This window comes from Chelon labrosus (genome assembly GCF_963514085.1).
Source record: "Chelon labrosus genome assembly, chromosome: 18".
NCBI lineage: Eukaryota > Metazoa > Chordata > Actinopteri > Mugiliformes > Mugilidae > Chelon > Chelon labrosus.
The window spans coordinates 16,003,664-16,024,450 of record NC_140351.1 but is presented as its reverse complement, the minus strand read 5'-3'; the positions used below and the strand labels follow the sequence as shown (position 1 = coordinate 16,024,450).

The 20,787-nt window shown below is 41.8% G+C and overlaps 2 protein-coding genes across 5 annotated transcripts in view; one reads left to right on the top strand and one right to left on the bottom strand.

Annotated features, from left to right (window-relative positions):
- The first annotated feature begins 1,991 nt into the window (after window positions 1–1,991).
- eef1a1l3 (eukaryotic translation elongation factor 1 alpha 1, like 3) lies at window positions 1,992–4,191 on the top strand. The gene is made up of 7 exons (XM_084566420.1): window positions 1,992–2,236; window positions 2,308–2,487; window positions 2,558–2,854; window positions 2,924–3,074; window positions 3,250–3,506; window positions 3,569–3,803; window positions 3,878–4,191. Exons 1-7 carry the CDS (start codon window positions 2,093–2,095, stop codon window positions 3,979–3,981), a joined length of 1,368 nt encoding a protein of 455 aa, XP_084422546.1. The 5' UTR covers window positions 1,992–2,092; the 3' UTR covers window positions 3,982–4,191.
- Window positions 4,192–5,377: 1,186 nt separating this feature from the next.
- The window catches only part of asap1b (ArfGAP with SH3 domain, ankyrin repeat and PH domain 1b), a 55,523-nt gene continuing 40,113 nt past the window's right edge, over window positions 5,378–20,787 (bottom strand). The window contains exons 15-29 of one of the 4 annotated variants that reach the window (XM_084566314.1): window positions 18,452–18,585; window positions 18,144–18,235; window positions 17,875–18,061; window positions 15,790–15,875; window positions 14,951–15,066; window positions 14,789–14,856; window positions 13,935–14,042; window positions 13,273–13,501; window positions 10,416–10,484; window positions 9,676–9,837; window positions 8,540–8,618; window positions 8,352–8,416; window positions 7,725–8,272; window positions 7,039–7,182; window positions 5,378–6,904 (exon numbers count right to left, since the gene is read on the bottom strand). In XM_084566314.1, coding sequence (XP_084422440.1) covers window positions 6,830–6,904; window positions 7,039–7,182; window positions 7,725–8,272; window positions 8,352–8,416; window positions 8,540–8,618; window positions 9,676–9,837; window positions 10,416–10,484; window positions 13,273–13,501; window positions 13,935–14,042; window positions 14,789–14,856; window positions 14,951–15,066; window positions 15,790–15,875; window positions 17,875–18,061; window positions 18,144–18,235; window positions 18,452–18,585 — 2,162 coding nt within the window. In that variant the 3' untranslated portion in view covers window positions 5,378–6,829. The remainder of the gene's footprint in view (window positions 6,905–7,038; window positions 7,183–7,724; window positions 8,273–8,351; window positions 8,417–8,539; window positions 8,619–9,675; window positions 9,838–10,415; window positions 10,485–13,272; window positions 13,502–13,934; window positions 14,043–14,788; window positions 14,857–14,950; window positions 15,067–15,789; window positions 15,876–17,874; window positions 18,062–18,143; window positions 18,236–18,451; window positions 18,586–20,787) is intronic. The other 3 variants (XM_084566315.1, XM_084566316.1, XM_084566317.1) reach the window with 3 other exon arrangements.

Here is a 20,787-nt window from a genome sequence, read left to right as displayed (position 1 = left end):
ACTTTTAAATATTAGTTGTTTAAATATACCGAATATGAACCAGGTATCAGAGGTTTAATCGCTCTACTGAAGTGACATGTGCAAACATTAAGCCAACAAGGGGCGCTGTTGAGTAATTTGACTCTCAAATCAGTCATTTCCATTCGCCTGAAATGGGAAAATGCTACAAATGGATTCACAGACAGAAATGTGTATTATTAACAACATTAATGACAAATTTGATTCATAGATTTGATCTTATACCACGTAACGACAAGTACTGTCATGCAAGGGAGATAAATATGACTGAATACAGTATTTTACCACCAAAAGACTGGCTAAATATTATTTAAATACTTATTTTTACTATTGTGTTGTTAAACAAATGAAATAATTTTTCTAATGATAACGTTTCCAATGGTCTCATAACGTCAACTGTATATGTACATATACATTCTTTATTAAAGAGATGCTTATATGTGTACACAATAGCAAAGGAAATAATCTAGCATGAAGAAAAGCTTGACGGATCAGTTTATTTCTGCATTGATCCACACTCCTAAAACAATTTGAGATACTTTGAGTATTATTATCTGTGATTAAAATATACACAAAGGAACCCAAACTTTTCTAGCCTGAAAGTAATTGTCCGAGCTTTATCATAAAAAAAAGACCCTACAAAACCTACAAACACAAGTTGCTTACTTGTCAAATTCTGATCATAAATGTTTTAATGAAGTCTTTTTTGGGGAGGAAACTACTCAGAACAAGGCTTAAGTATATCCCTTAATTATAAAGTGACTTAAAATTACTAAAATATCTCAAAGAGTGGGTTATTTACTAATGGCCTTGCCATTAGTGGTTTAAAATACTATTTAGGGCTGCAGTCAAAGCTACCCAGCTCCACAAAGCATAGTAAATACTACAGTGTTTGATATACAGACACAGTGTTTGTTATATGAGACTCTTTCGTTTTTCCTGGCACAGGAAATCATGATAAGAACAGAGTTTATTGTTTAACTGCAAGTGAATGCGTCATTAGCTGATGAGAGAGAGATTTTCACTACTCGAATCACTCAGCGATACACTCTCGATATCCGCAATTACTGCACACACATCCCATATCTTTCTAGTCACCGTTGTTCACATACAAGCGATAACATCATCAAGGAGTTCCCGCATTGTTCTCGTGGTTTCTCCAAGCCGCTCGCGGTTCAGTTTCCCATTGAGTTTGACAAACACAAATAAAGCTAATAAACAAATAAGACACATTTTGTAGAATTTCTGCATTTATCTGAGCCACAACATTGATCTAATCAGCTTGTTGTAACAGAGGATGTAAGAAGACAAATAGCGCATTTCCTCTTTAGAAACTTTTAAAAACTCAAAATGGGAAACTTCACTGCACAAATCACTACACACACAAAACAAATGTCTGCATGTAGTAAAAACATTACCTGTTTCTGATAACAAAACCAGCCAGCGGACTTTCTATTTGAGGTACTGTTTTCTGTTTAGCACCATTAACACTGAAAAGGATTGATCAACTTAGAGGTCTTCAGTGACACAGATAAGAACCTCCCCAGTTATCAGTCTGTGTAATATGAAAAATATGTTCATTGCCCTTTTTTTTTTTTAATGCGTTGTGTCTGCTGGGTGTTTTGTTTGATAAATAGGGATAGGCTCCTCATTAAAGCTGGTTCAAAGGCCTCCATCTCCAGATCACACACACCTGGTTGTAATATGAGATCCACGGTAGAAGGCCCAGACAGACAACTAAAGAGAGTAATTAATGATTTCTGCCCAGTGATCAAATATCAAACTGAATATATCTCCCATTTCCTGACTGTCATTCAAAATAATAAGTAAAATTGTGAGAAATTCATCAAATTTGAGCTCTTTCTCCTGGTTTCAGGTTTGATGAAAAGCGTGACGCCAATTAAACTTAATTAAGCAGCACACCTGTCTTCAGTTATGTGTGTGTAGCTTATAAAGGAGCTCCGAATGAGCAGCTCAGATCCATTTAGTAAAAGAAGTTGGAAGCGTGAACGTGTGATTGTTTTTCTTTTGGTCCTACAGTCACTTGGCTTGGTTAGAATATCTTCCTTCGGCCATGGCAAAAGAGAAGACTCATGTCAATGTGGTCGTCATCGGCCACGTCGACAGTGGCAAGTCAACCACAACCGGACACCTCCTCTACAAATGTGGTGGTATTGACCAAAGGAGACTGGAGAAGTTTGAGAAGGCTGCAGCTCAAGTAAGTATAGAAATATCTGTTAGAAAATGCTTAATAAACTAGACTTGTAACTGGACTTGTTTGCTTCATAGATGGGGAAGAGCTCCTTCAAATTTGCCTGGGTTTTGGACAAGCTGAAAGCTGAGCGGGAGCGAGGAATTACCATAGACATTTCCCTGCTGAAATTTAACACCCAGAAATACACTATGACTATAATTGATGCTCCAGGCCACCGTGACTTCATTAAAAACATGATAACTGGGACGTCACAGGTAAAAGAAATGCAAGTTTAACTTTATATCTGATTTAGCTTTAAATTTAACCAAATGAATGTCATTTCAGGCTGATGTTGCCCTCTTGGTGGTCTCTGCAGCTAAAGGAGAGTATGAGGCCGGCGTGTCCAGAAGCGGCCAGACCAGGGAGCACGCCTTGCTGGCTTACACACTGGGCGTCAAGCAAATTATAGTCTGCGTCAACAAAATGGACCTGACTGAACCACCTTACTGCCAGAAACGCTTTGAAGAAGTGGTGCGAGGAGTGAGTGGCTTCCTCAAGAAGATCGGCTACGACCCGACAGCAGTACCTTTTGTTCCCATTTCTGGCTGGACCGGGGAGAACATGATCACTGCAACTCAAAGGGTAAAGATGCCTTATACTTAAAATCACCAGAAGTTAAGATGTGGGATGTTAAAAGTAATCTCTGCACAGATGCCGTGGTATCAAGGTTGGAAAGTCAGACGAAGGGAAGGGATTTCAAGTGGGAAAACTCTTCTTGAAGTGATGGACTCCATTCACCCACCTGTGCGCACAATCAACAAGCCACTACGATTACCTCTGCAGGATGTGTACAAAATTGGAGGTAAAACCTGTTCTTGTAGTTGACTTCAATCAGTGCTTTATTAGAAGTTGGTTTTGCACTTGATTTCTTGAGCTGGATTGATTGGTTCCAATCAATTAAGGAGGTCCAGGTGTGTGTCATGTCTGTAGAATGAAACTGGCTTCAACTGGATGTCCCTAAATGCTTCATCTTTCAGGAGTTGGGACTGTACCAGTGGGAAAGATTGAAACTGGCATCCTCAAACCTGGCATGACCCTGATGTTCTCCCCTGCCAAGCTTACCGCAGAGGTCAAGTCCATTGAGATGCACCACCAGGGGATGCAGACTGCTCTTCCAGGGCACAATGTTGGCTTCAACATTAAAAATGTGGCCGTCAAGAACCTGCGTCGTGGGGATGTGGCTGGCAATGCTCAGCAGGATCCTCCCTCAGATGTCAGCAGCTTTGAAGCTCAGGTAGGCCCTCTACAGATGATGACCTTAAATTTTTCTTGTCTGACCTGAGTTTTTGTCATTAGGTGATCATCCTGAACCACCCAGGAAAGGTCAAAGCAGGCTATTCTCCCGTCCTGGACTGCCACACTGCCCATGTCACCTGTCGTTTCGCTGAGCTGAAGGAGAAGCTTGACCGACGCACGGGCAATAAACTGGAGGACCTGCCACAGGCGCTCATGTCTGGTGATGCCGCCACAGTCAAACTAGTTCCCATCAAGCCTATGTGTGTGGAGAGCTTCTTCACATACCCTCCTTTAGGTACAGCAATCCAGCTTTATGAATGCTAAACATGTTGAACTTTTTTGGTACTAACCCATTCTTGGCCTCCACAGGTCGCTTCGCAGCAAGAGACCTGAAGCAGACGGTCGCTGTCGGGGTCATCAAGTCCGTTGAGAAGGACCAAGGGTCTAAACACAAAGTTCAAGTGTGTAAATAAGTTTTCGGTTTACCAAAATTCTGGTAGTACTGCTTCATGTGAACATTTTTATTTGGTAAGATGTGCCATTTGTGTTGTGACACAAAGTATTTATGTTGTCTTTAGAGTATATAGTATTCCTGTGTTAATATTAAATCCAAAAGAAGCTAAAGAGTTGAATGGTGTATATTGGTTAAATGAAAGCAAAATAAAGTGATTTTGAGAACTTTACTTTGGGTCTGCCTTTAATATTGAGCTACAATAGTGTAGTCTGGTCTGCCACTGCAAGGTGTATGGTAAAGATGTGTGGTCAGATGTATCTAAAGGAAGCTCTACATATTTGGTGTTGTAGGGTTTGTACTACTTTAATGCTAGTTTCTGGAATATCTGAATAAGCACATGTTAGTAGCAGCTTATAGGAGTGTATTATTAATCAGAATCTGATTCATAATCTAAACCTCAAACTCTGTTAAAGTAATTGCTTACCTCATGCACATTTCATTTGTAAATTTCTGTACATTGTTTCTAGAAGGCGAGTCCTGAAACAGTTCAGTATTAAAAAAAACAAAAACAACAAAAACGGAAATGTTAAAGTAAAATGTTAGCCTAGCCTGGACCAATATGTTGCCAAGCTACGAGGCAGGATGTCCCTCACTGTTAATGGTCATTCAGTGAGGGCAGTTTTCAGTGTTAACTCTTTTATTGTATTATTGACGTTATATAAAAACGTGATTGAATTTTATGGGTTGAATGACACTAACATGTTAACTGAGCTGGTGCTATTGTTTAAAGCTAGAAGTGTGAAGGTGGATTTTCTTACCATTGGACTCTTGGGCTAGGCTAGCTGTTTCCATGTGTTTCCTGTCTTTATGCTAAGCTAACGGCTGCATCTTACAAGTATGTGAAAGCATGCACAGAATATTTTGTTTTTGCACTACACAGTAATTTATATTACTGTAAACAAGAACATGTTTATCATGTCATATGTTAACCAGCATAATTAAACTATTTTTCAGAGCAGTGCTACATTTATATTGACCTATAATAATTAGACTTTAATACTAAATGTCTACAAGCTGGCAAGTAACTACAGCTATAAGATAAGTGGACAAAGACTTGGTTAAAAAATAAATTGTTTGTGTGCCTTGTTTTTAGGTTGGAAGATGTTCATTCTTAAACTCTTGGGTACATATTGTAAAAAGGATACCAAATTCATACAACCCATGTACTGTTTGCAGCTGAATCCATAGCAATGCATCCCATCTTATGTTGTTATGCTACATATTAACATGTAGACTCTAACTGTTGCTGTAAACTGAACGTATGCAGGCTTTAGAATTGAGCCTCATTTAGGACTAGTTTTAAGGTCAGATATATTTATTTTTTATTACATAAAACTGAAATTGTATAAGTATCAAGTAGGCTACCATAAAATTAAAATAAACTCACCATTGTTCATACTCGATGGGCAAATTTTTACTTCTGAAAATGCCCGCTATTTGTGTCTGTCCTTCTAGTTTTTGACGTTCCTAGGAAAGGCTCAACTCGATCTCAAAATCACAGAGTAAAAGAGCAGACGCAAGGTTTAGGTACAGCACTTTTAATGATACAATGGGTTGATGGGGTTTGTTCCTTAACATGGGAAGAACTGCAAGTCAGTGAGGACCAGGTGAAAGTACATGGGCTCTCCAGCCGTTAACAAAGTCCACCCTTCATCTAAAAGACATCTCTGGTTCACAGGCAAACCTGGAAAGGTACTGAATCCAGTAACGTGGAATGATAATAACATGACTCAAACTAAAATAATAAAAAAAAAAATTCAAGCTCATGAGGTTTTACAAGACACTGAATCGTGAACACAGGTTGTTGTGAAACTTCTAGCCTGTCAGAAAATCAAGTTATTGCTAAGATGTCCTCTTTGAGTTTCCCGTACTTGTTATTAATAGTGGCTTTAACAGCAGGATAACTTTTGTGTAGTCCTGCTTAATATTAATAGTGGCTCTTCAGACCCTGAGGTGAGTGTCGTTGAACGCAGCACTCCGCTCATTTCCAGTCATTGTTACACCATGCACAGAAAAAGGTCAAAGGACTGTGGAGATGGCGTCGAGTTCACACACCGAGCATACATACAGTGAACAGTGTAACAAGGAGTTAATTAGTGACCTACAGTGAACCACAGGCTTTGATATTCCACCACACATTAGCAGCAGGTTTCTATACTGTAAAACAACCATAATACGTGTACACACAAAGCAAGCAAGAACAAGGAGTACATTTAATGAAATTCTTTTCATCTCGGGAAGATCAGTGGGAGACTCCTGCCTCTTCAGTCAGTTATGGTGGTAAACAGGGATGCAAGACACAAAGAAATGACATATGACCTATTTCACATTCCGTTTCATATTTGTCCTTTTTCCAGAAATATAAGCTGATAATTACTTGAGGGCCAGTAAAATTAATACAGATAAAATTCAAACTCTACCACCCTGATGCTTAATCTGACAGGCAGAGAGAGCAATGGTACATGTTTTGTACAATAAAACATGTATATACACTCACACACAAATATATATATTTACATACATATATACACAGGAACAGCATAAACATAGACTTTTAGGTAAGTGCTAGGGTTTTGAGAGTGGCTTCGTCACAGCCGTGCTATAGGGTTAAGATAATACTGGTAGAGGAAGAATACACACATTCTTTGTACAGCATGGATGAGCATCCATGGCTAGATGAGCCTTCTTGGGTTTCTTCTTTGTTGTTTTTTTCTTTAGGACGCTTGTCGTTTGACAAGGGGTGTTATATTAGCTATTTACAGGACCTCCCAATGTAGGGAGAGGCGTAGTGCAAGTCTTTCTGGCTGTCAGTCACTCAGGATGTGCACAAAAGACATGGGGAATACCCCTTTTCTTTCCGGATCTCCTTCAATGTGCCCGATCTGGAAGTAAAAAAGAGGAAGAAAGATAGAAACCATGTAATCAAACATGAGCATTGTTTTTTTTCTGTTTTTGTGGCGGTTCAGTAAACTGTAAGAGGTCCAGCTATTGCTAGTGACATTTAAGCCAGACTTACCCACCACTCCTGATCCTCTTCCCCTGTAACTATGATCACCTCTCCTTCAACAAATGTCAGTTCGTCATCATTGTCAGCCTGGCAGTCGTAGATCGTCTTCACTCTGCGGGCTTTGTTCTTCCCCTGGATATACGGGAAACAAAACTATTATATAGTTAAATAATAGGAAAAACATAGTTTAGACGTTCATTTAGCTTGGTAACCTAAGGTGTCCATAAATATTTATTAAAACCACATAAAAGTGCAACCTGGCTCTCTGTGTAATTACCAGGTCCAGAAATTACACTCTTTACAATTGAGAAAATATCAGTAAACGTCTATGACCTGGTAATTATTTATAGTTGGAAAACAGCCCTCTGGAAAATCTATATAAAGTAAATTCCAATGTGGAGTGGACGTTTAAGTGTCCTGGAAGGACTTTTGGTACAATTCAGCAATGAAGTAGTTGAACAAGTCTCTCAAGATACGAAATATTGATTGTACTACACTCGAACAAAGTCTTGCTGTTTCTCTCTAATATCAGCTTATCTGCAGGGCCGATGCTAAAGATTGCTTTCTTACATTCTCAAAAATGCCTGCCTTAAAAATATTATATGGTTTGTCTTAGTCAAACACTTAAATAATAAACAATAAAAATTATCCTCCAAAGTAACCCAAGAACTATATCCGAGGAAGTATGTCCATACCGTGTTGATCTTCCTTGGGAGGGGAACAGGTGTCTCTGCAGTCCCCGCTGGTGTCCCATTGGTGTCTTCGGCAGGCTGTTGAGATGGGGTCGGTATGTTGGCCTGCTGATTAGGTGACGGCGAGTCTTGAGGCTGAGGCTGCGGCTGAGGCTGACTCTGAGGCGGGGGCGGAGGTTGCGTTTGAGGCCTCTGCACCGACTCTCCAGGAGGCGGCCTAGGAGCCGACTCGGCTGTCCCAGGTTTTGGTGGGATGTCGGCGAGATGAGGCTTAGGAGGGAGATCTTTGAGCTGGGGTTTGGGCGGTAGGTCTCCTAGCTGGGGTTTAGGAGGGAGGTCAGAGAGCTGCGGCTTCGGAGGAAGCTCTCCAGGTTTCGGGGGAAGTTCGGACACCTGCGGTTTAGGGGGCAGGTCTCCCAGCTGAGGCCTGTCCGCCAGAGGAGCCTTTTGCGGGGTCTCAGTCGCCGGCGGGGACTTCTGGAAGACCTCTGGAGGAAGGCTGGGCTTATCCATAGATGGATGGTGTATGGTGTCGATCTTACGCAATGCCACTGGAGATAGAACCATACAGTTAATGATTTCTCCAGTTATACAGATTATATTAAAACTAAAACGTGACAAAGGCCGTACCTTTCTGAGGTAGTTTGGGTAGAACCCTTGGACCAAGTGTAGACTTCGTGTTGCTTGAAGTAGTGCTGGGAAGAGATTTTAAGATGGAGTCATTAAAGCAAAATCAAAGGTGAAACTTGTCCTTTATCTCCCACAAAACATCTTATCGTTAAATAATGTATTTGAGAGAAAAAAGGCGTCTGTGATACCTTTGCTGCTGAGGAATGCCTTCAAACTTATTGGAAACAGGAGACATCTTACTGACCGGAGGCGGGGTGGAGTCACTTCCTAAAATATTCACATTGGTGACGACAGACAAGATCATTTAACACCACATCAGAGCGCAGGACGAGAGATTAATTTGGTATAAATGTGGAAATAAATCAACATGCTGTGATGGCTAAAAGAAACAATGAGGGAGGCGTCGTCTGGCTGAGCTTTCCATGAGCCCGTGTAATTTGGAAACTGAGTGCAATTTGTGCAATAAAGTGACTTTGTTTAATTAGTGGTTGGGTGTTAACGGTATGTGTGACACACACACGTACAAACACAGCAGAGGACAAATGATAACAAGTGCAATAACATTAAAAAAATGAGGCTTAAGTTTCAGTTTGACTTGTTTGTCTTACCAACCCAGAGTCAGACATGCATCTTTGTCTCTAAGGTATGTTTTTTTGGATGTTTGTGGAAAGTGGTCTCTTAAAAGTAATTAAATGCATCTTCTATAGTGCTGCATTTGAGCCAACTTGCAAAAAGCTAAAAAACAGTAAATGTCTGTAAGTTTAAAGTACATTTTTCTACATTTTGTAACAGCTGCTCTTTGCAAACCTATTTTGTTCCTGATCAGTTATCAAGAATCTTGTGGCTTCTAAGTTATAAGGACTTACTTTTTTAATTTTGGTGACTTCACCTTGAGTTTAGTGATTTTACAGATTGATTGCTGTCTTTCATATAACCTATAAAATGTTCTAAGTAAAAAGGAACAAACAGTGGGTACAAAACTGGATGAAATTAAATAAAACCCCAAACTCTTACGACTATTATGCATGTCAGACAGATGCTTGGCAAAAAATATTAACTCATGGTCCATTTAAAAGCTCTTATGGGGTTTTAAACCACATCCCAGAGCCTGTTTAAGCAAATGTGTTTACTCATTCGTCATGGAGACAAACCAATTGCAAAACGACTCTGGAACAAGTGGACTCAGAGTTAATATTATTTTGTCAAAATGTCTATCGTCTTTCGAGTTTTTGCACATTTTTGCAGAATGATGATATCCTAGCGTCAGGCTGGAGCCACGCCTGAGTGAAACCAGGCCAGACTGTTAGGTGTGCTTGCATCTCACCCCCAGTTAAGCCCCCTTTACTGTGTGGACTGTGAGAGAGCGGGCTGGGTGGGTCAGACAGGGTGCGTTTGTGTCCAGGAGGGGGGGGCGGAGGTCTCTTCTTGGACAGGGTGGAGCTGCCTCCTGGTGTGAGTGTAGAGGGAGGGCCGGATGGGGGAGGAGCTGGAGGAGCGATACATAAAACATATGAGGTGATGAGGCCCCGCAAAAAAAAATATTCTGTCAATCCCCGCCTCCCTTCCCAAAAAACCCAGAGCAGGTAAAGGAGAGGATGACGGAGCAAGAGAGGAGGAGTCAAAATGAATGCAGGTAAAACAACATACAGTCTGAACAAATATATAACACAGGTAAAATAATGAAAAGGGATTTGGGGTGTGTTGATTTGAATATGTCTGCCTCTGTCTAATCCGAAGCACTCACTGGTCACTAACAGAGAGAAAAGTAGGGTGAAAGCAGCTAATAGAGAGCTCAGCCAGAGAGGAATCAGCTGTGTTAAGAGTTTACAGCTCAAGGATGGTGGGCATATATTTAAGAAAGGTAAAGAAAACAACAACCACATAGGCAAGAAATAATTAATAAGTGCAGACTTGCCTACGTGCTCCCATTATTTCCTAAAAAAAAAATATACCACCACCCTGCAAACCTGAGCTGTAAAAGAAGAAACAACTGAGGGATAACTGTAAATGGGGGGCGCACACAGCCGAGTAAGTAAGGGAGAACATAAAAAACAGGATATTCACTGATGTATGGTCGAGTGCCAGCCAGTGTGGCGTAGTGCGAATGAGAGCCAAGGAATGCCAAGTGTGGAGCTGAAAGAATAGAGAAACAAAAAAAGAGAAAGAAAACAGAGCGAGATGAGGAGTGTGGGAGAGAATCTACAGTATGTCAAGTCTTATAAAGAGAGAGGCTCCCACACGCTGTAAAATAACAAGATGAAATCTTATCAGTGGAGGGCGAAGCAAAAGAGAGGAGGAAGATGGCTCCGAGAAGCAAGCTCTTCAGCACACACTGAGAGTGAGAGAGCGCTGCTAATGTGGGGCGCAGCTGAAGAGTTAGCATGTATGTAGGTACTCTGAATCTTATTTTTGCATAAATCAAACTTTAAAAATCAACTTGTTTCCAGTGCTGCTTCGATTAGAAATTCTGGCTAACTATTAATCCCACTTTTTCAGCTCTAATTGCCGTGACGCACACAGCAGACGGTCGGCCGCTTTCTTTGTTTTGAGATGTCAACGAGTGTCTGAGAACCTAGTTTTTCTGGTGTGTCCCGTACCGTCGCTACATGCCCAATCCGTGTTGCAGTCTTTTCAGCTGATTCAGCATGATGAATCGCTGAGAGACCTCTCCCTGATTGGCTGATCATCTTAGCAAACCGGTGCACACAGCAGTTCTTTGATGTTAGTTTACTGTGTCCCTACCTTAACCCCTTGACGCCGAGTGTGGCAAATTCGCGACGCACTGCTTCCGCTCAGACTGCAGCCAAAATAACGCATGTAATACTCCAATGTCGGTTTTTGCACATTCAATACATACCTAAGAACCTTTTGCAAGCACTAGTTTACCAGCACCAGTCGGAGTTCAAAGCACAAACACAAATAATTAATTTCTTTATATAATTGTAAATCAAATCAGGCGTCAAGGGGTTAAATTAAGACTAGAAGCAACTTTTCTCAAGTAAGTGGACCATGAGCTAAACTGCAATTGGTTCCTTCAGTCCAAAGACAGAAAACACTCATAATTGTCTAAAATATTCCTGTTGGCAAAATGTGATAACACTGCATTCTCTACAGTCACTTGATAGTGATTACTCCGTTATAAATCTACAACCATGACTGGACACAGCAGGCCTGTAAAGCGTTGGGTTTCTCCACATACATAAGATATGCGAGGTCCTCGGTACAAGAAGAGTTTACAGCGTGGTGTCCTTTCACCACTTTTCCAAACATAAGCACATAAGAAAAACTTTAAATATGCAGATGAAACATTGTGTTTATCTACTCTAAAATATGCCGCAAATGTTGGCTTGTCAGCCTACTAGCTTATTAGCTGTAATACATCTGCTTTCTTTCCAAGCAGAGAATATTATTCTACATAAATCTGCGTTCTGCTTCATAAAGAAGCCAGGTCGAGGCTGGAACGTCCACCGCGAGGGAGCCAAAATGCTAACAGAGACGTTAGCGGAGTTAATTTTAAGGCTAACATTAGCAGCACTGTCCTGCTCTTTATTTGATTTGGCTGAAGCTAAACCACAGCAACACCAGCAAAAGAAAATAAATAGACAGCGGAACAAAAACCAAGAGCATAAATAAACTTCAGTGGGGTTTGTCCTGTTTTTCTATGGTTTCTACCAGAAGTGTTTATATTAAAACAGTTTTAATTAGCTTTTTAATAAAATTTTTATTTATAGTACTCGCCACTGATACTAAGGCTAGCTAGGTCTTCTTCTGTCTCTTCATATTCTTCCACACGGATCTTCAGCTAGTGTTGTTTTACCTGTGAAATGTAGCTTTAGCCTGAATCTTTTACAGTCTATTGTTGACAGTCTATGGAGGTATTATGATGGAGCTGGAGTTTGCGTTAATTAGCAAGCTAAAGGTAAATCTAAGGCTAAGTACAAGATGTAATTTGGGCCCCCCCCAAAAAAACAACAAAAAAATAAATGTTGCCTTGAAACAAATGCTTTTTCTACTTTTTGAGAAATGAGACAGATGTTTAAAATACTAATTTTGAAGCTAATCTGCCACTTTAATCATCCTAAACTGCACATTTGCTGTGCTACGATAGAAAGCTCAACCGTCTTGGCGACTGTAACCAGAGGCTTAGCCGAGCGCCAACTGAGACGTGTTCTCTTGCACTGGAAACAGGTGAAATTTCACACCCCTTGCTTTAAGAAAAATAAGATTTTAATGCTGAACAATGGATTAAACGACTTGTTAAGATGGAGGTTAAGCTCATGTGATGTGTGTGCTGTTTTCACATAACTAAAGCTGTGACGGAGATCCACAGAGGGAGGAATGTTATTTTTAATTCTAATACTGCAGAGACAGCACGCCCACAGTATACTCTGTGTGTATACTGTGCCGAGGCTAATGATGCAGTGTGTATCCAGCTTCCCTTTCACAGACCTGACTAACGACTACCACCCTGCCCTCTCCTGCAGCCATGTTTTCCTGGAGGTTTACTGTGTAAGCAGTCTTAATGACACCTGCTTCCCGCCCTCTGATCTGTCTGCTGACAAATTGCATACCACTGCAGGGTGTGTAAACGTGAGTGTGTGCAGCCTGACTGACAGCACAAAGAAGAAACTTTCCAGTGAAGTGATAACCAAGCATTCCCCTGCTCCTACTCCTGTCCTGGATGTAATCAAACATTAACAGACATTCATCCGCTATCTTTCCTCTGGAGGAATCAGACACAGTGGAGCATACATACACCCTTCGAGGCCATTTACATTATAGGCTGACATTTGCAAAAGAGATATTAGCGGTACGTGACCTCCTGAATTCACTGACTGTCGTGGTTATAAAACTGAATCCAGATAAAACCGAATGTCGCCTGAAAATGGATGTAAGAGCACTTGGAGCAGGCAGGTCTGACCTTTGCCCTGGTTCCTGGGTGGCAGCGGCGGACCGTCGGCCACGGGGGAGGAGCTGAGGTCGGTGGAGGCGCTGTACATCTGGTTGGTGAAGGCGCTGTAGGAGAGACGCTGCTGCTTGTCCCTCTGGCTGATGAAGCCCGGCAGGGAGAGCTTGTCGTGGGGGGACAGGCTGGAGGAGTGGCAGAAGCTCTGAGGCCTCGGGGAGCGGTCCTTCTTGATGGGACTGGGCTGGAGAAGGACGTATAACAGACTGTTCATGCACGGACACTGATGTGCGCGACTCAAACCATTGAAATGTTATTTAAACTTCCACTTTTCAACTCTTAATGCATGTGTCTCCTGGTCTGTTTGTTACTGCTTATGACAAATCATGTAGAACTGCTTCTTCATACTCTTTAAGAAGTTCATTCGCTTCAAAATGAAAAAAAACTAAAATACACCATAATCTTTTATTCTGTAAAACTGAAACGGTAGACTGTAATATATATACGTTAAGCTTTAAAGTGACTGAGATATATCTGCAGTCCAACGAAATGAAGTCCGATCTTGGCACCATTATAGTAAAATCCACCTTTGGCTCTTTTTAAACTCTAACCATTAAAAGCTAGTCTAAAAGCATCTACATCCAACCACTGAGCAGAATAAGAAATCGCGTTCGAACCTTATCGTCCAGGTCGTCGTCGCTCTCGTCCATCTCCTCCAGTCTGAGGCTCCACTCGTACTCCACATGGATGTGAGGGTTGAACTTGCCCTCTGCGGCCTGCATGAGCTGACGGACACGCAAAGAAAAAACAGTCATTCATCTACAAACCACCGCTCTACAAACAAAACTATACACAGGTCACACAATGAGTCATAAATATAGGAAGGGAGAGTGAGAAAATAACGTAGTGGAGGTCAGTTATAACTGCACATCGATGTCTGTTTTTAACCCACACAGCACTAGTTTGAAAATGGTGTAATTCAAAGGACCTAGTCACAGACGAGACTTCCACCTAGGAGACTGAGGTTCGAGTCCAGTCTTGGATAATTATATTCCTATATCAGTTCATGTCTTGGTCATCCTATTCTAGTCAATTAATTGGCTACTGAACCAGTTGCTCATGTAAAAAAGTTGTGACTCATAAAAACACACACGTCGTTATTCTGCTGTAGATTTCTAGCAATGATCTACTTCAAAGGAGCACTACATGAAAACTCTGCGTGCAAATCATCCATTTATTTATTAGATATTCTACACTGTATTTAATGTATTTTTGTCTGCTTGCTCGTGCTGGCGTTAATAACAAACATGCATCAGGGATTACTTCCACTCTGCTGTCTCTGTTGCCTGAGGCTGGAGACAGACCCTTGACTGCCACCTAGTGTTCAGAATAAACTGCCAAATAACAGCTCAACGGATCAAATTTATTTTATTTTATGTTATATTATTTATCTTGACGTATTTTTTTTGGCATTGTTATATTTTTCTAATCATCTGCTGTGATGTCCAGCAGCTCCGGCTCTCCTACTTACTGCCTCCTCGCACTGACTGTTCCTCAGTCGCCTGGCAACATCCAGCGCCGTCTCTCCGTTCTGATTGGCTGAGGGGTGAGGAGGGATACAATCAACAGTTAAGAGCCGGATACGTGCGTGCGGATGACATTAACGGGAGCGTGAACCTCGCGCGTGACTCACTGATGTCTGTGGCCGGTTTGCCCCTCAGCAGCAACTTGAGGCACTCGGGCTTTTCGTACATGCAGCAGTAATGCAGCGCGGTGTTCCCCCACTCGGTCTGCTTATCCAGGTTACCGCTGACGTGGGGGAGAAAAAAAAAAACAAAACACACATAGTCAGGGCACAGGTTGCACGCCTCAGGCTGTTTTCCACACGATCCTGCAGCTTAAGGTTAATGTGTCATTACACAGGGGTTTGTGTGGAAACAACACATTTTAAAGACGTGTCGTTAATTCCCTCGTAAACACATAAAAATCTGAATTTGAGAAATGACATAGCAATCACAAAATAATGCAACAAAGCTTGCTTGATAAACAATCCTGCTTTTCCCATAAAAACAGACTAAACATTGAGAGTTATGCATCGTGTGAGCTATTAATTAACGAGAGGTCTCCAGTCTTCTGCGGAGGCTGTGTGCAGTCTGAGCAGTGGTGGGTAAACAATTGAAAAGAGAGGAATAAATTAAGGCAGAGAACAAGTGCTTGACCCATTTCTGTTTGCCTTGTGGGAATCTGAGCTGAGCGGCGCTAAGCTTTCCTCTGCACTTCCACTGCTTTATTACAGGACTGGAGACCGGAGCACAAGAAAGACTCGCACCAGACAGACAGACAGATCAAACCTGCGTGTTTGTCACAAAACTAAGCTGTTTAATTCATAACGTTCCTCCAAATCTCTGATGTGTCTTAAGAAATTTATGACATCTGGTTAAACTGTCACAAAGCCAAAGCCAATTCACACAATCCTACCCTATTAGTTTTTTTAGAGCAAATATATATATATATATATATTTTTTTTTTTACCTGTTCTGCACAAGGAAGTCCACCAGGTGCAGTGAGGTCTGGTCAGCAGTCCTCACAGAGTAGTGCAGTGCTGTCTCTCCAACTTCCTGCAGGGGGCCATCAAACACAGCAAAGAAACGGTGAGGCAATCTTGGGCAGCATCCATTCTGTATTCTCTCCCTCTCTCCGTGTCTCTTTCAGCATTTAAACAAGCTGCAGTAAACAAAATGGCTCCTAAAAATAATATTTCTGCAGGCATCACGCCGGATTTTGCCCAGTTCTTAGGAGATTCGATGTGATTTTGGTGTTTTAAAACCTTAAAGGAGGAGATAAAAGATATATTTTTTTTGAAAATTGTAGCATCTGCAGGGTAGAGTATGGGCTCTGTTTAGTCATGTACTTCTGTCATGCTCTCTGAGTTTCGTGTCGGGGGGTGGGATGTCACTGTTAAGCCCTTCAGATGTACTGACGGCAGCAGATCAGATATCGGTGAGTCAGACTTCATAGCGCAGACAGCAGCACCAGCAGTTCCCTTTGTCACCAGACGATATCCTCTTTAATTCTGCTGCAGCGGTGTAATTTTTCCTCAGAGAAACACCGCGTTCGTGTTATACAACCTTGACCCATTTATGTCAGATTAAGTCTGATCATGCATGTTGTTTCCGGTGCAACGTCTTCACCATATACTCCTTGTTTTTAAGTTTCGTTTAAGCCTAAACCAGTGAAGAAAGAAACATAAGAGCACAGCCACGAAAGAGAAAACAGGCACAGGCAGCAAAGAATAAGAAACAGACGCAGGAACTGAGCTGCCACAGATGTCGCCATCTAAGTAAATATGGAATCAACACAGATGATGCCCCGCAATGTGGCGGAGGTCGCTGGATATCTCCACCTGCTGGTGAAATTACCCGGATGACTCAGAGTTTTCCCAACTGTTACGCCCATTACCAGACAAATAATTCACCAACTGGCAGAAATGTGTCAGCGGTGGTTGTCCTGCTGGGAAACTACAAGCTTCCTTGTCTCTGTAGTCTAGTATGATGGAAATATGCTGTATATGTGTAATGCATATCTGCGGGTTAAGGAGTCAAGCCGACATGCAGCATATTTTCATATCAAGACAACCAGATAACTGAGAGCCATTTGGTTTTATGAGTCAAGATTTCAAGCTTTCCTCCTATGACTGCCTCTCCTTTAAAATGGAGGGGAATGGAATTTTAAATATCCATCAGTATGTCTTCCCATAAATAATTCATGGGGTAATTTCATATAGTTATTTACTTTCATTATCAATTAATCTTCCATTATTTTCTTTCTGAATCGACCATTTGTTTGAGCTGCTGATCTGAGTTGACTTAAGGCCCTGGACACACCAATCTGATCTCAAACTATAAGCGAAGCACAACTGTGACAACACACCACAAAGACCATAACCAACGTCCAGCTGGCACATACCATCTGCGCCTGCCTGAGAGGAAATACCTCTCCCTACCAGCAGGTGGCAGTAGTCTGTATTCGTGCAACAGGAAGGGAAACAGGAAGAGCTAAAAAATGCTGAATCATGCTGATCTATTTGTGTATTTGAAAGCTCAGATTGAGATAAAACAATTCAATTTTAAACGAGAAGAGCCTTCTCTGTGTGCCCTTTCAATATTTTTGTCGTTTTGTTTACTTTAGTCACATCCATTTCTGTTCTAGGTTCGACCACGGCGCTAGTGCACCAACCAGAGGTCTAACTAGGGGCAATCGTGAAGGGTAACAGATGTTTACTGACTGCCTGTCACCAGTTAACGACCAACCGTCGGCTTGGTGTGTCACAGCCCTAACTGGAAATGCCCTTTTATTTAACAAACAGTGCAAAGCTATTATGGAATACCAGGAAAATATTCCCATATGATAAACCAGGATGGTAAAGTTTTTGCCTTTTTTATCTAAAACCAACTAGTTGTTTTGTCTCCTGTTACGACATCACAAGTCGTTACTGGGACTTTTTTTTATTGTTTTTGAGAAAGTGGTTCAAATCTAAACTGCGGCCCCTCCATACTTTCCAAATTCCATTCAGCTCGACTGACCACACACAAATAAAACAAAACTACTTTCACTCACCGGTCCTGCCTCCGGGAGCGGCTCCATAAGCTCCACCCCCTCTGCGTAGACCTGAATGAGAGCCAGCAGGTCCCTGGACTGAACCGCCTCGAACAACTCGATCATTTTAGCCGACGCAGACGTGCACGTCTTCCTGGCATACTTGTGGTCCACATACTTAGCGTTGATGAACTCCTTCCTCACCGTCCTGTGACCAGAACGTGTTCTTAAAAGTGTGTTTTAAGATTAGACGGATGTAAATTTAGATGTAAAACTCAGAGAGTACTTACATGTCACTGAAGGGAGTGGGCTTTGGTGAAGGGGAAGGGAGGTTTCCCTCCATGATCTCATTGAAACTACTGTTCCCTACATTCTTGGCCAGCTAGAGGAAAAGGAAAGAAACATCGGCATCACAGTGACACTGACAAACAGATCAGCGTGTGCTCTGAGACAAATGATCACATTGGGAGACGCATCAAATTCTGCTTTCCACAACTCTTTCATTTTTTCTAATATATCACTGGAGATGGAAATAGTGAAGGGCGTGCCTCATGAAAAAATCTATTTATTCACTTGGTAGACCGTTCGCTTGACTCACCAAGAGTTCTGAGGTTCCTAGCTTGTCGAGCTCCATGGACTGGATGCGAGAGATGTGGACGCCCATCTCTCGGTGGATGCCAGAGCACTCGATGCAGGTGAGGATCCCCAGGTTGGTGGACAGCCATTTAGGGTCTATGAAAATCAAACAAACATATTATTATGCTTGTGAAGCCTGTAGACAAAGTTCAATTTAAATAGGCTAACACCGAACATGCCCGGCATTTACGACAAATACCAGTGAGAAGTCATTTAAATGTCAGCGCACTTTAATTCAAGACGTTGTCTGTCACATAAGCAACTCTTCTGTATCTACATGTTTCTGATCTGTGAAGCGGAACACCGAGAAGCTGGCAGCAAGTTTCATTTTAATTTCTTTTTAAAGAAGGTGTGAAAAGTGGTTACTGGTTAGTAGTTTGTTCTTGCATCTCACAGTCGCCTTAAGAATAAGAGGACTGCTCTAAGATGTTTGCTCTTAGTGATGTGATATAAGGCTTTGGAAAAGTTAATAACGTTGAGATTTTCTGAGTCAAATTAATATTTAAGTGACTGTAGAATGAATTGAATAATAAACTTCACGATTCCAGTAAAACTATTTAAAGAAAACGGAATATTTCTCATCTGTCATCCTGGTCCCGAACGGCGTAGGGGGCCGAGCCAGGCGTTTTTTTAAAATGATCAGATCAGACCTGGCTTTAGTCATGCCCGATCCTTTATAGATTTTTATTTTAGGTCTGCCATAAACTAAAAAACACACTCTGTCTCTGTAGTGTCAAAGCTTCTTCTTCCGTTTTAGCTGCAGTTTGCTAGCATCAAAGCTACCGAAACCAAAGGTGAAGAAGAAGAAGAAGTAGAAAGGCGAAACAACAACAAACACTAAATGCTTCATTTATAAGAAGAGAAAGGTTTCCTCAAGGCAGCGTCAAGGAGAAAAAATATTCCAGAGAGTGTTACTGAGTTCATGGTGTTGGATGACCAGCACATTTCTGGAGTAGAGAACACAGGTTCTCACCGCCTGCTGGAGCATCTGGAGCCAAGGTATGAGGTATCCTCTCAACACTACTTTAACTCTGACAGCCCTATTTATTGAACTTATTTAAACAGCTGCATGGTGCACACATGATCTACGAGAATACAGGTAAGATAAGAAAAGATCGGATCAGGACTCAGATCGTCCGACATTTAAACGATAGGGATCGGATTGAGGATCAAAAAAACTTGATTACCAGTGCTGGCTCCACTAATCTGCCCGGTGTTCACAGTTATCTGTTCCTACTTCAGTATTATGGATTATTCCCCAACCTGCTTATGATACCTCACACATGATGCCAGCCAGCTCACCTGTAATATAACAACTATTGACACTGACAGTTTAATGTTTTTCATTCATTCTTATAACAGTGACTTTATGAGCACGCTGTTTCTGTTTCCATATATAAAAATGAAAATGGTAAATTTGCGGTCTCGAGATGTTCTACTGCCATAACCTCATGTTACACATAAAACAGTTTATTTTTGACCACTAATCCATTACAGTACTACTGTCGCTTGTGACCACAGTCGCCGCTGAATTCATTGCATAACCTACTGTCAAGCAAAGGACACAACATCCACGCTGACATGTAACAGATCAGTGTGGCGACTTCACACGGCATCAGCGCCTCGTCTTCTGACGCAATCTTGGAGATTTAAGTGAGTCTTAAATGTCGTTATGACTCCAGCGATGCTGCTCTGTGTGAAGCGGACAAGTGAACACCAGACGTGAAACACACGCAGGAAGATAGCAGTTAGCGGATAGCAGGCGTTTACATGACGCGATGAACAGATGCGAGGCAGTGATAGGTCACCGAGCGCATATTACGCACGACGAGGGAATGTATGGTGACCTCTGCGGTTGCTTAATGCTAAAGCTGCAAATCAGCGTCTTAGAGAGGGAGAATATGAAACGAGATGGAGATATCACTCTGCTCGGACGAGAGGGAATAAAGAGATGACCTTTGAGTGTCATTAAAATGACCTTTGAGCCGCAAAGTTAATTTAATGTGTTGCGGAAAGGGATGGAGGTGGACGTCATCGGCAAACATCTGGAGCATGTGTTACGACTGAAGCCATGTATATGAACAAATGCAGAAAGGGGAGTGTAAACATGACGAATCACCTCCCCTTTCTGCAGACTGCAGGGGTCGACGGCGCGCGTGTGACTTATGTAACAACGTGATGTAATGATGTTGTTTCTCAAAGCCTGGATATGTTTTTTTTTCCCCCCTCAGAGCATAAAGTCCTCCCATCGGTCGGTGGTGGAGCTGCTGTGTGTTTGTGTATGAACAGAGCGTGTGT

Excerpts from the sequence above, each read along its gene's own strand:
- eef1a1l3 (XM_084566420.1), top strand. The coding sequence starts at position 2,093 with ATGGCAAAAGAGAAGACTCATGTCAATGTGGTCGTCATCGGCCACGTC. Across the intron at positions 2,237-2,307 it reads TTGAGAAGGCTGCAGCTCAA|ATGGGGAAGAGCTCCTTCAA; the intron begins GTAAGTATAGAA and ends TTTGCTTCATAG. Across the intron at positions 2,855-2,923 it reads TGATCACTGCAACTCAAAGG|ATGCCGTGGTATCAAGGTTG; the intron begins GTAAAGATGCCT and ends ATCTCTGCACAG.